The sequence below is a fragment of the Astyanax mexicanus genome, chromosome 6, assembly GCF_023375975.1.
Source record: "Astyanax mexicanus isolate ESR-SI-001 chromosome 6, AstMex3_surface, whole genome shotgun sequence".
NCBI lineage: Eukaryota > Metazoa > Chordata > Actinopteri > Characiformes > Acestrorhamphidae > Astyanax > Astyanax mexicanus.
Window position 1 is genome coordinate 40,530,345 of NC_064413.1, and position 12,568 is coordinate 40,542,912.

At 36.7% G+C, this 12,568-nt stretch overlaps 2 protein-coding genes across 2 annotated transcripts; one reads left to right on the forward strand and one right to left on the reverse strand.

Moving 5' to 3' along the window:
• Positions 1-287: 287 nt before the first annotated feature.
• Positions 288-1,382, forward strand: mc2r (melanocortin 2 receptor). Its single transcript, XM_007249729.3, has one exon. It carries the CDS (start codon positions 353-355, stop codon positions 1,301-1,303), a length of 951 nt encoding a protein of 316 aa, XP_007249791.2. The 5' UTR covers positions 288-352; the 3' UTR covers positions 1,304-1,382.
• Positions 1,383-3,313: 1,931 nt separating this feature from the next.
• mc5rb (melanocortin 5b receptor) lies at positions 3,314-12,336 on the reverse strand. Its single transcript, XM_049480735.1, has 2 exons — positions 12,246-12,336; positions 3,314-5,768 (listed from the first exon to the last, which is right to left on the reverse strand). The coding sequence occupies exon 2, from the start codon at positions 5,722-5,724 to the stop codon at positions 4,720-4,722; it is 1,005 nt and encodes a 334-aa protein (XP_049336692.1). The 5' UTR covers positions 5,725-5,768; positions 12,246-12,336; the 3' UTR covers positions 3,314-4,719.
• Between the last annotated feature and the right edge of the window lie 232 nt (positions 12,337-12,568).

A 12,568-nucleotide genomic window follows, 5' to 3' on the forward strand; every position in this document is an offset into this window, starting at 1 on the left:
TATCTGTTTTTTAAAACCTTGGTGAAGAAAAGCTAAGATGACATGTAAAGATATGAGCCAGTTTCCTAGACTTGGTCTAATTTAGTCTAGGCTTTACAGCATTTTGAATTGAGATTTTCCATTGAAAGGAAAATATAGTCTATAAATAAACAGGATCTGTATCAGGGAAACTTGCTCTAAATGCATAAACCTCATTTTTGTCTAACAGATTAGTTTTTCACATATTCTAAACCATATTTTAACTTCTCCTAGGGCGTTGAGGATCAGACCCTGTGACCCTGTCACAAATACTCACCACAAAACCAAGGTCAACACCCACAGCCTTCTAAACTCAACTCTGAACCTACTAATCATGAGCAACAACACAAATACTCCACCCAGTCAGACCACAGACTGTCCAGAGATTGCAGTTCCCATTGAGATCTTCCTGGTCATTGGTTTTCTCAGCCTGAGTGAAAATCTTCTGGTTGTGGTGGCGGTGATTCGCAGTAAGAACCTGCATTCCCGCATGTACTGCTTCATCTGCAACCTGGCTGTTTTTAACACCATCAGCAGCCTCTCCAAGACCTGGGAGAACATCATGATAGTGTTTAGAGACGCCGGACACCTGAACTCACGAGGAGCTTCTGAGCTCCGGATAGACAACGTGATGGACACTCTGCTCTGCATGTCATTCGTGGGCTCCATCTTCAGCTTCTTAGCGATCGCAGCCGATCGCTACATCACCATATTCCACGCACTGCGCTACCACACGCTCATGACCATGCGCCGCACGGTGGCCATCTTGGTCACCATCTGGACCCTGTGCAGTGTCAGCGGCTTCCTCATGATCGGCTTCTTTGAAGCCGCAGCCGTGAAGATATTCTTCATCGTGGTCTTCTTCACAGCCCTGTTCTTCATCCTCCTGCTCTATGTTCATATGTTCCTGCTGGCTCGGTACCACGCGAGCAGGATTGCGTCCATGCCGGGCAATGCTGGACACCAAAGGAAGAGCGGCCTGAAGGGGGCGCTCACACTCACCATCCTGCTGGGTGTGTTTGTGGTCAGCTGGGCTCCTTTCTGCTTCCACCTGTTGATCATCATGGTGTGTCCAGAGAACCCGTACTGTGAGTGCTACCGTTCACTCTTTCAGCTTCATGTGCTGCTGCTGATGAGTCACGCCGTGATCGATCCGGCCATTTACGCCTTCCGCAGTGCAGAACTGCGCAGCACCTTCAGGAAAATGTTCTTCTGCTCTGATCAAACAGGTCAATGTGGGATTGTTAATGCATTGCAAAGACCACAGGCCTGCCACAGCGCATAATAAATTAAAGCAGTTACTCCACAGAACACTGATTAAAATGTTTATTTAACTCATTAACAATCATGTATGTGCTTTTTCACAAGTTCTGTTTAAACCTGAACCTACACTCTACAACTTCAACTTTCTCACATGGAGAGAAGTGTGGCATCTTACTTCATATGAGCCACTGCAAAGTACAGGCATGATTTTCATTTTATAACATATCGGAATACAATTAAAATTAGATTAATCATTGATGTCTACTGTAAAACACGTTGTATTTTGTATGACACTTTATTTTAATAAGCCTGAACAGATTATTTACAGTTAATCAAATTGTTAACACACTGTGTTGATTCTCAACAGGGTTTTAGGTTAAAACTGATGAATATGTTAATGTGTTCTACACTACTAACATAAAAGGGCCCTATCTTACACCCTGTGCATACCTTGCACCTGGCGCTTGTGAATATATCTACGCCGATGGTGGGTGGTAGTCTAGAAGTGAGGTGTGTTCAGGTCAATTTCTGGCGTATTGTCACCTTGGCAACGGAAAACACAGGTGCGCCACTGACTGAAAACAACCCAGGCAGATGTCAACAGACAGATGTTCATTGCTAACTTGGCAGTAAATTGTCAGTGCAGGCGTATCCCCAACACTCTTGTTACACAAGCATGGACCCACAGCAGTGCACAAACCCATAGTGTGTGCCAGTTGGCAGCTATGCAATTTTTTTTACATCAACAATAAACACATAATGGAAATGGTATAGAAACACAGAATAAACATCCTGATAGTTTCTATTCACAGAATAGAAGCTATCAGGATGTTTAGAAAGATTATTATGACTAACAAAAATACTATACACATAGATTTGTCTATAGTAAATACATCCAGTGATTTGTCCTTTCATAACTACAGTACATAAGCACATATAAAAACAATACATCACAAAACATTTACTACAGTTATTCAGCCTGTAGTTTGTTGCGCATGTCAGTTACTGTCAAATTCCTCACATTGAACACATTCAGTGACTGTACCATATCTAACACCACTATACCATAATTACACCACACTGTAATCCATTTCACATTACAGTTACAATTACCTTTCTGTTTTACTGATATCAGCATGCTTTTAGATGAAAACACCACACTTTTTAGCTCCACCAAACAACTACACTTATTCATACACAGAGAAATTCCCCTCATTCTTCTCATGTATACAATAAACAATGCATGCAAAACTGCACTGACCATGTAACAACAATAGTATACAAACAGTTTTACAGTTATACATCCGATTTGGGGATTTTGGTTATTTTTATAAAAAAAATATACCATATATTGTTGTAGCACCCAATACTGAACTGATCCAGCTTCACCCAGTTTTGCATGCATCAGTCCATCTGTCCATTAGTCTAACAGGATCTTAAATATGTTTTCAAAACTCTGATACTATACATTCATACACACATTATCTCATTACAAATGACAACAACATAAATGATTACATGTGAGTAAAAATTTATACTGAATAAATTAAAATCTGCTTTAACTCCAGAGACAATAAAAGCCGATTGTTCATTAAACAGCTGTAATATTGCACACAGGATGTGATTGGCTGCTTGACTGCGTAACAAGCATTAAGGTAGCTAAACATTTAAGTAAATAAAGTGGTTGTATCCAATAACAGCTTAGAAATCAGCTATTATGTTTATTTTTCCTTTTTGATGTTATATTTTCTTTAATTACTATTTCATTATAGTATCCATTATGATGAAAAGACAAATAAAATAGCTAGTTGTAGTTCACAAATATTACACAGTTGTAAATGTTACAAAATATAGCATAATTTCCCTGGTACACATATGAAAAAAATATATATAAAAATAATAATATTATGCTTTTGAGCTCATACACTGTCCTTTTCTATCATTATTCTTTTTGGGTGTTCTCCTTTGTAGCACTGCCCTCTAGTTAAATCATCTCAAGTGTTTTTTCCTTGTGTCTATATATATATATATATATATATATATATATATATATATATATATACTGTATATTTCAGTGTTTGCGTTTCAGTTTATGGTTTTTCTCAGTTTGTTTCAGTCTAGTTTTGTCAGTTTGTTTCAGTCTTTTGTTTTGGATCTGTTTGTGTTTATTTTCTGTTCTTGATTTTATTAAATATTTACTTGCACTTGAGTCCATCTACTTATTCTTGCACATCTGTATTTTGTGTTATCAAATCAAAACACATTTATATCATTCTACATATTATCTTAACACTACCATGCTTTTGGGATCCTGGTCCTGGTCATTAATACTATATGTAAAATACTGTTACAAAAAAGTAAAACTTATTTAAATGAACTTACTGTTTGTGATACACAAATCCAAACATGTCTCATAAATAGAGCTTAAGGATGTTAAAGACACAGGATCAATGCAGTATGTACAGTCTTGTAATGTAGCTTTTCCTTTAATTCCATAACATTAGCACCATCTGCCTTATTATGAGTAGGTCACCCTTGTATTTACACAACATATTTGCCTGTTCGGCATATAGACTCCACAAGAACTCTGAAAGTGTTTGTGGTATCTGTTATCAAGACAGGACATCTATCAGCAGTCTCCAGTTCATCTATTGCCCTTTCTTGGAGAGCTTTTCATAGATGCCAGGACCACTCCATAGGAACTGCCTTCTGTTTTGGGGATGCTCATCAATCGAGCAATCACAATTTATTTTTATCACTTTTCTTATCACTTTTATATCTTTTCAGAACTAACGGTTCACTTGCTGCCTAATGCATAAATCCCACCTCCTGACAGAAGTCACTGTAGAAGAAGATAATCAATGTTTTTCATTTCTCTCGTATGTGGTACTGTGTTGTTTTACATGGGTTGGACAATGAAACTGAAACACCTGTCATTTAATGTGGGAGGTTTCATGGTTAAATTGGAGCAGCCTGGTGGCCAATATTCATTAATTGCAAAATATTGCAATGCACACAACATTATGGGTTCCATACCAGAGTTCAAAAGAGCACAAATTGTTGGTGCACGTCTTGCTGGCGCATCTGTGACCAGGACAGCAAGTCTATGTGATGTATCAAGAGCCACGGTATCCAGGGTAATGTCAGCATACCACCAAGGAGGAACCACATCCAACAGGATTAACTGTGGATGCAAGAGGAAGCTGTCTGAAAGGGATGTTCGGGTGCTAACCCTGAATGTATCCAAAAAAATTAAAACCACGGCTGCCCAAATCACGGCAGAATTCTATGTGCACCTCAACTCTCCTGTTTCCACCAGAACTGTCCGTCGGGACTAGTATGCAAATTCTGCATCTAGAAGAATAGAGTCATATAAGAGATTATAATACTGGTATATGGATTGACATAAAGGCTCTTTGGTTTAGTTCTGATTGTTGTTCAGTATTTACTGGAGAAGATGAAGAAGCTGTGCAGGCTGTAGCAGCAGAGAATCTCCTTAAAGGTCTTCCTCATCTCCTGGCTCCTCAGAGCGTAGATTAGAGGATCGATCACTGAGTTACACATGATCAGGATGAGGTACATGTTGAAGTGGGACATGAAACAGATGCAGTACAGGTTCCTTGGGCAGGAGATCATGAGGATGAGGTGCAGGAAGAAAGGCGCCCAGCACACGATGAAGATCCCCAGGAGGATAGTGAGGGTTATGGCCCCCTTCATGCTTGACCACTGCTGGATAGAGGCGTTGTAACCTGGTAACGCAGCCATGCGCCTGACGTGGGAGCGGGCCAGAAGGAACATGTGGCTGTAGAGGGAGGCCATCAGGAGCAGCATTCCAAAAAACATGGCCACCAGACACACCACCACCGGCGTGGTGTCTGAGTAGATAATGAAGATGATGCCACAGCCAGTGCAGAAGCTCCAGATGCTACCGATGATCATCCCTGCTCGTCTTACGGTCATAATGTTATGATAGCGGAGGGCATAAAAAATGGTTACATAACGGTCAACAGCAATGGCCAGCAGGCTGCACATGGAGGCCACCACAGAAATACAGATCAGAGAATCGAACACGTTATCCAGCTGACGGATGAAGTGATCCTCCACCACTAACCTCCTGTTGGCCAAGAGGTGGATCACTATTGTCTCCCACGCATTGGAGACACTCACCAACATGTCCGCCACGGCCAGGCTGCAGATGAAGAAGTACATGGGTGAGTGAAGGTTTGTGTTCTTCACGATGGCCAGGATAACCAAGATGTTCTCCAGCAGACTCACCAGACCTAAGGTGAGGAACACCTCTGGCGCGATGTGGACCTGTTCACAGGTTCCCGATACGCCTGGTTTGAGCCGGGTAGACTCATCACTGTGGTTAGTAAGTGCAAGTGAGGAGTTCATAGAAGACGGTGTCCACTCTGACGAGTTCATCGTTTGTCTGAGATCCATTCAATGTTTAATAGAGAAGTCATAACAGCACAATCCTTGAAGGTCTGTGGCAAATGACAAAGAAGAAAATGCAGTGAAAAAGAAGACATGAAGAATTGAAACTAACACCTACATGATAAATGTTTAGAAAGCAGGTAAAGCAATCAATATAGTCTTAAGAATGTAACAACTTTGTCGTTATCAACTCAGTACATGAAGTGAAGAATCTTTAATTAAAAAAAGCAACTATTTTCTTTCGAGCTTTTAAACTTTCTTCACACATTTTTATCACAAACATGGAACCTTACAACTCCAAACCAGCATTTCAAGCCTGCAAAACTTTCCAAAAAGATTTGAGAAATGGGTCATTTAGAACTAGTAATGAGGTAAAAAGAAAAAAAAAACACAAACAAACCAGTAATGTGATTTCAGATACAGAAACAGAATACAATGATTTGCAAATCCTTTTCAACCTTTTGTTTAAACAGAACAACTTTATTGATTTTTGCAAATATTCACTCATTTTGAATTTAATGCTGGCATCATGGTAGTTGGGACAGGGAAAAAAAGATTGAAAAAGTTCTATGAAGGCACTATTAATACTGAAAGGTACATACAGGTTTTAGAGAAACGTATGCTTCATCCAAGCAACCTCTTTTTCAGGGATGTCCTACTTTTATTTCAGCAAGACGGGGCTTTGTAGTAAAAGAGTGCAAGTACTAGACCATTCCTGTTTCCCATTAAAAATGGCCCCCGGACTGTTAGGAAACTGAAGTTGTACATCAAACAAGAATAGGAAAGAATTCCACCTACAAAGATTTAAAATTAGTGTCCTCAGTTCACAATCGCTTATCGAGTTTTAAAAGGAAAGGTGATGTAACACAGTGGTAAACATGTCCCAACGTCTTTGGATTGTGTTACAGCATCAAATAGAAAATAGTAAATATTTGCAAAAAACAAAAAAGTTTATCCATTTGAACATTAAATAGTTTAAATTAAATTCAATTCAATTTTATTTATATAGCATTAAAACATTATTATAACATTTAAATAGCTCATCGTTGTAGTGTAATCAATTCAAGATAGGTTCAAAAGGATTTGCAAATCATTGTATTCTGTTTTTATTTTTATGTTTTACACAACATCCCAACCTTGGTGCAATTTTTAACATATAACCATACCTCGACTATTTCTCCTTTTTGGGAGAAATCCTATATTTTCTTTACAATTGCAAGTCATTTAAGTACCTTTATGAATAAATATAAATAAATAAAAGTCCTAATTTAGAGCATGTAAAAAGAACCTAAAACTGTGTGATTCTCTGAGGTGATTCTAATCATTATTTAGTAAAACTCAGTATCTCTGAAAGTCTCTAAGTAGAAAGAGGTTCTTCAGTTTTTCAACAAATACAAAGCAAATGAAAAATATTCTGCAAAAAGTAGAGATAGCATCATGCACCTAAGGTGAGGTTCTGCTTAATCAAGTGAATTTAATACCAGTGAGAAACCCAGCATGAGGTTCACGTCAGTGTCAGACTGAAACAGAATATGGACACTTCTGTAAAGCCACAGACACGTTCAAGTAGATTCACGATATAAAAAAGCTTAAAGCTTTTATAAAATCCCAGCCTGCACCTCTTACAGCCTGAAACGTTGCTGTATACAACAATAAAGAGGTCAATGGGACTCAACTAAATGGAGAATTTCTAAAGCTTTTAGATGTCTGTGGAGGTTAGATTAGTATAGTGGAGGGAAGATTTCTAACCTTCACACTTTTAGCAGCAAATGCAGAACCTCTTTTCAGAGGCGATGAATTTAAAATGCCATTCTTCTTTTAATATGTTGAGTCACTTGCTCTAACCTGTAGATTAATTTTATTTATCCATTTATTTATTGCTTATTTATGATAATTTTGCCTTACATCAAAGTAATGCAGTTAACATTTTTCTTTTAATTTTTTTTGCATAACATATCCATTTATATAGATACTATATTCGTGCCTTATAAACAGTTTTTAATTTTATATCAAAGTTTACATGACTTAGAGGCACCTTCCATTTTCACTGGACTCAACATGATTGGACAGCATTTTGTGCTCTGGTCTTCCGTTCCTTTATTATTTCAAGACAAATTGAGGAGATAAAAAGATCCAGATTTTGAGTGTTGAAGTTGATTGTGGTAAGTGTTAATGGGAACTCTCAGTATGCAGTCCAAAGTAAAGCAGACCATTAACAGACAGTAACAGTCTATCACAGAGAGAGCAAAAACTTCAGAAGGAGCCAAATCAACAATTTTGTTCATGCTTCAAATGAAGGAAGGAGCCGATGAGCTCAATAAGCCCAACAACACCACCAAATTGAAATGATTATGGGGGACAATTACAATTGACAAGGTTATAGTAAAACTATGCCCTCAGGAATGTAAATGAAAATGATTTGCAAAATGCTGGTAAAACAGAAGAAGACCGAATTAACTACTACTACTAACATTATTTTAGTCCGCTCAGTTTTAAAGCAGGATTTATGACTGCTTTTCTTCTACTCTGTACAAAACTAAATGCAGTAAAATACACAAACAAGCAGAAACTGAATGCGACTGCAGTAAAGACATGTTTATAGGTTTCTGACATTGAATGTTTTCATTGACTGTTTATATAGTTTCTGTATATACCTACAATTATACATACAGCTCTGGGACAAAAATAAGAGCCCACTTAAAAATAGTTTTTTTTTTTTACCAAATTGAAAAAGAGTGATTTTACCAAATTGAAAACCTCTGGAATATAATCAAGAGGAAGATGGATGATCACAAGCCATCAAACCAAGCTGAACTGCTTAATTTTTTGCACTAGCAGTGGTATTAAATTATCCGAAAGCAGTGTGTAAGACTGGTGGAGAAGGGCATGCCAAGATGCATACAAACTGTAATTAAAACCAGGGTTATTCGACCAAATATTGATTTCTGAACCCCTTAATCTTTATGAATATGAACTTGTTTTTTTTTTGTTTGTTTTTTTTGCATTATTTGAGGTTTCAAAGCTCTGCATCTTTTTTTGTTCATTTAACCATTTGTCATTTTCTGTAAATAAATGCTATATGTGCCAATATTATTATTTGGATTTTGGGAGAAATGTTGTAGTTTGTAGAATAAAAAAACAATGTTCATTTTACTCAAACATGTAGCTATAAATTGCAAAATCAGAGAAACAGATTTTTAGAAACTGAAGTGGTCTCTTATTTTTTTCCAGAGCTGTATATATATTGTACTATATCTATACTATATATTTAATTATGTTTACATCTGTAAAATAAGGGACTGTGTAAAATGGAAAAAAATACTTATGAATCTGACTCTCTCTATATAATAACAATACCAGCATTCTCTTATGTAGTTGTTAAAAGGTTCAATTTGTTTTCTAATTTTTTATGTTTTTGTGTTTTTTACAGTGTGTTTTTTGTTTGTTTTGTAATGTAATTGTGGAACAATTATATTATCCTTGACCATCCTGCAGATGACTGACCAATGTAAAGTACGCAAAATATAGGCAGTATTTTCTCACATCAGTCCACACACCATATTGTTAAATGCTAACTTGGAAACCAGTCACCACCTTCCTCTATTCCCAATACACCCACTCCCAACAGTGATATGACACAGTGTGAATTTTAACACTCCACTTACAAAAGTAAATTGTGTGGCTGTGTACAGAGTAATCTCCTGTGCCGTTTCCTTTGCCATTTCCTGTGTGATAGCACATCCATTCTTAAACTGCCTGTAAAATAGTTTTAAATTGATCAATTAAATTGACTGTTTGTGGTATGCCATAATTTTAGGTTTCTGGATTAGAAATATAGTACAGCCATGTACAAACGTGGCTTAATCATGTTGTGCAATTCTTATTAACAGAAAAGGTTGGTTCAGAAATACATTATGAAGCACATAAGCATAAACATCTGAGGAGTAAGTGATATGAGAGATGTTCTTCTTAGAAGAATACGAGTTCTAGAGTGTCTTTAGATGGCAATTTGGTAAAAAGGGGTTTTATTGATTGCTACACTATGTGTTTGTTCTCTTCACTGATAACAGCACACAGCCAGATCTTAACACAGGTGGTACTGAGTCAGTGGCTCTGATCTCCAATGACTCTAATTCCGTGGCCGGTGGTGGTGCTTTTATTTTCTTGCTGCTTTTAGAGCAGATCTTCATTATGTCCTGTGCAGCCATTCAATAAATAAAGCCGCTGCTCTTAGATATCAAACCAGACCTCCTCCAGACAGCTTCAATGCAACCCCCACAGGACTTCTAGTGAAAGAGACAGTCACTGTGGTCTGGTCTGCTATACTTGTATAAAAGCCCATGGTGGCAGAGACACAGATATACAACACATATCAAACACCTGCAGTCCAAAAACAAACAAAATAAATGAAAAGATGACAGAGTGAATGTTGAAATACAGCTCTGGAAAAAAATTAGACACTATTTATAGGTATATGTTTGAGTAAAATTATGTTTTTAAAAGTGATTGTTGTTTTATTCTATAAAATACAGACAATGTCTCCCTAATTCCAAATAGAAATATGGATGTAATAACAACAAATATGCAGAGCTTTCAGACCTCAAATAATGCAAAGAAAACAAGTTCATATTCATTAAGGTTTAAGTGTTCAGAAATCAATATTTGGTGAAATAACACATCACAGTTTTCATGCATCATGGCATGTTTTCCTCCACCAGTCTTACACACTGCTTTTGAATAACTTTATGCCACTCCTGGTGCAAAAATTCAAGCAGTTCAGCTTGGTTTGATGGCTTGTGATAATCCATCTTCCTCTTGATTATATTCCAGAGGTTTTCAATTTGGTAAAATCAAAGAAATGCATAATTTTTAAGTGGTCTCTTATTTTTTTCAGAGCTGTATAATAGTAATTATACACAGTCAAATCACAATATTATAACATCATAAACACTTTTTGATTATACACTCTGTACATTCACACATCTTATTAGCTTCACTGATCATATATGAGCACATTGTAGTTCTATAATTACAGACTGTAGTCAGACTTTTTTTCTGAATACTCTGTTACTGTCCTTCTTTAATCCTGTTCTTCAGTGGTTCTTCTTACTTGCTGTTACCTACATTTATGTATGCATGAAGGTGTTAATTGCGTGTCCTCAGAAATTAAACAAGCAAACATCAAGCATATCTCTAGTCAAAGTGCTGCTGGAGTTTTTAAACACTGTGTTCACTCACTGTCCTCCTCACTATTAGATAATCATTCTCTAGTCCTTCATTGGTGCTTACAGGACGCTTCCCACAGGAGACAGGATATAATACCAGTGTATTACGCTCTGTGGTGGTCCTGTAGGGTTCTGGTCACTGAAGAACAGGGTGAAAGGAGTCTGTAATTATAGAACTACAAAGTGCTCCTAAATTGTAAATTGAATTGATAAAATGGACAGTGAGCATGGAAACAATGAGGCGGTGATTATGTAAAAGCAGATAAATAATTTGATATATAATTTTCTCAAGGGACTTAAGATATGCTGAATGCATTTACAATCAGTTGGAGTGGATGTTTGTGATCCATATGTATTTATTCAACATCAGAACCTGACCTCAATGATGCTATTTAACTGAATACGGTCAAATCTACACAGCAATGTTCTGACACCTAGTGTAAAGCCTTTACAGAAGAGATTGTAGAAAACAGTTATGAACACTGATTTTCTCTTTGTCCAATTTTTTTTTGGCTTGTTGATACTTCATTTTATGTATGCAACATTCAGAATTCATCATAATTCAATATCCATTCAAAGGAAGATGAACTCTTTTTTTATTCCTCCTAAATTCAGAAGTAACAATTAACCATCAGGCATCATAATATGTATGCCCATATGGTACATTTAAATGTGTAAATAGTGCATCTTTCATTAGTCTATGACAATTAATTTTAAAAGAAATAATATAATAATCTTAAACAGAACAGAACACAGTGTAAACCAACCAGTTCTTTGATCTATACTGTATAATTATGTGTCCTCTAATGGTTCACAGGCTGCTTTCAGTCGCTGCACCCCTTCATTAATTAATTTATGATGATACAACTAGTTTATGCATTATGATTGCTGCTGCCAATTCCTTATAAATCATAGAGACTGTTTTGTTTACACGTTTTAAATTTTCTCTCTCTACACGACACATTGACTTAAAAAAAATATATCTTGCTTTGTAATGAATGTGCATAAAATATGTTTTTAATTTTAATCTAACAGGTTTGTGCTATTATTATCGCATTACTTTTCTGTATCGGGATGGGATGACCAGTACAGACAATGGATAAAAATATAAAGAGTAAAAACACAGAGAACACAGAGAATACAGACATACAGTAAACGTAATATTATAGCAGAAAGAAATAAAACAGACACTACAATGCCAAGCAACAAGTGTTCTAACAAACTCACAGCAGAACATCCTGCTGGATAAATGATCTAATCTGAGAGATCATTGTAATGAGAGAAAATGTTAAGAGTTCTCACCTTGCAGTTATTTTCCTCAATTTCTAAAGGAACAAAATGCATAGCTTCTTAACTTCAGTAATCTGTCTGGAGCAGCAGCAAAAGAAGTGTTCATGTAGAAACCTTTAGAGAAATCTGTCTGAAGACAAGAAATTTCTCTTATATAGCTTCACAAGGAGCAGCTCCTCCTGCTCCTCCCACACTGCTCTGATCTCTATTCCAGTGGTCAGATCTGAGCTCTAAATGTAAATTCCTAAACATGACCTTCTACTCCCAGGCAGATTAGAAATTACAATAAACAAATTCATTCAGAGCTCAGATTCTTATTTTTCCCAGATACTTTA

Bases quoted from the DNA above. Each gene is read 5' to 3' on its own strand.
- mc2r (XM_007249729.3), top strand. From the start codon at position 353: ATGAGCAACAACACAAATACTCCACCCAGTCAGACCACAGACTGTCCA.
- mc5rb (XM_049480735.1), bottom strand. From the start codon at position 5,724: ATGGATCTCAGACAAACGATGAACTCGTCAGAGTGGACACCGTCTTCT.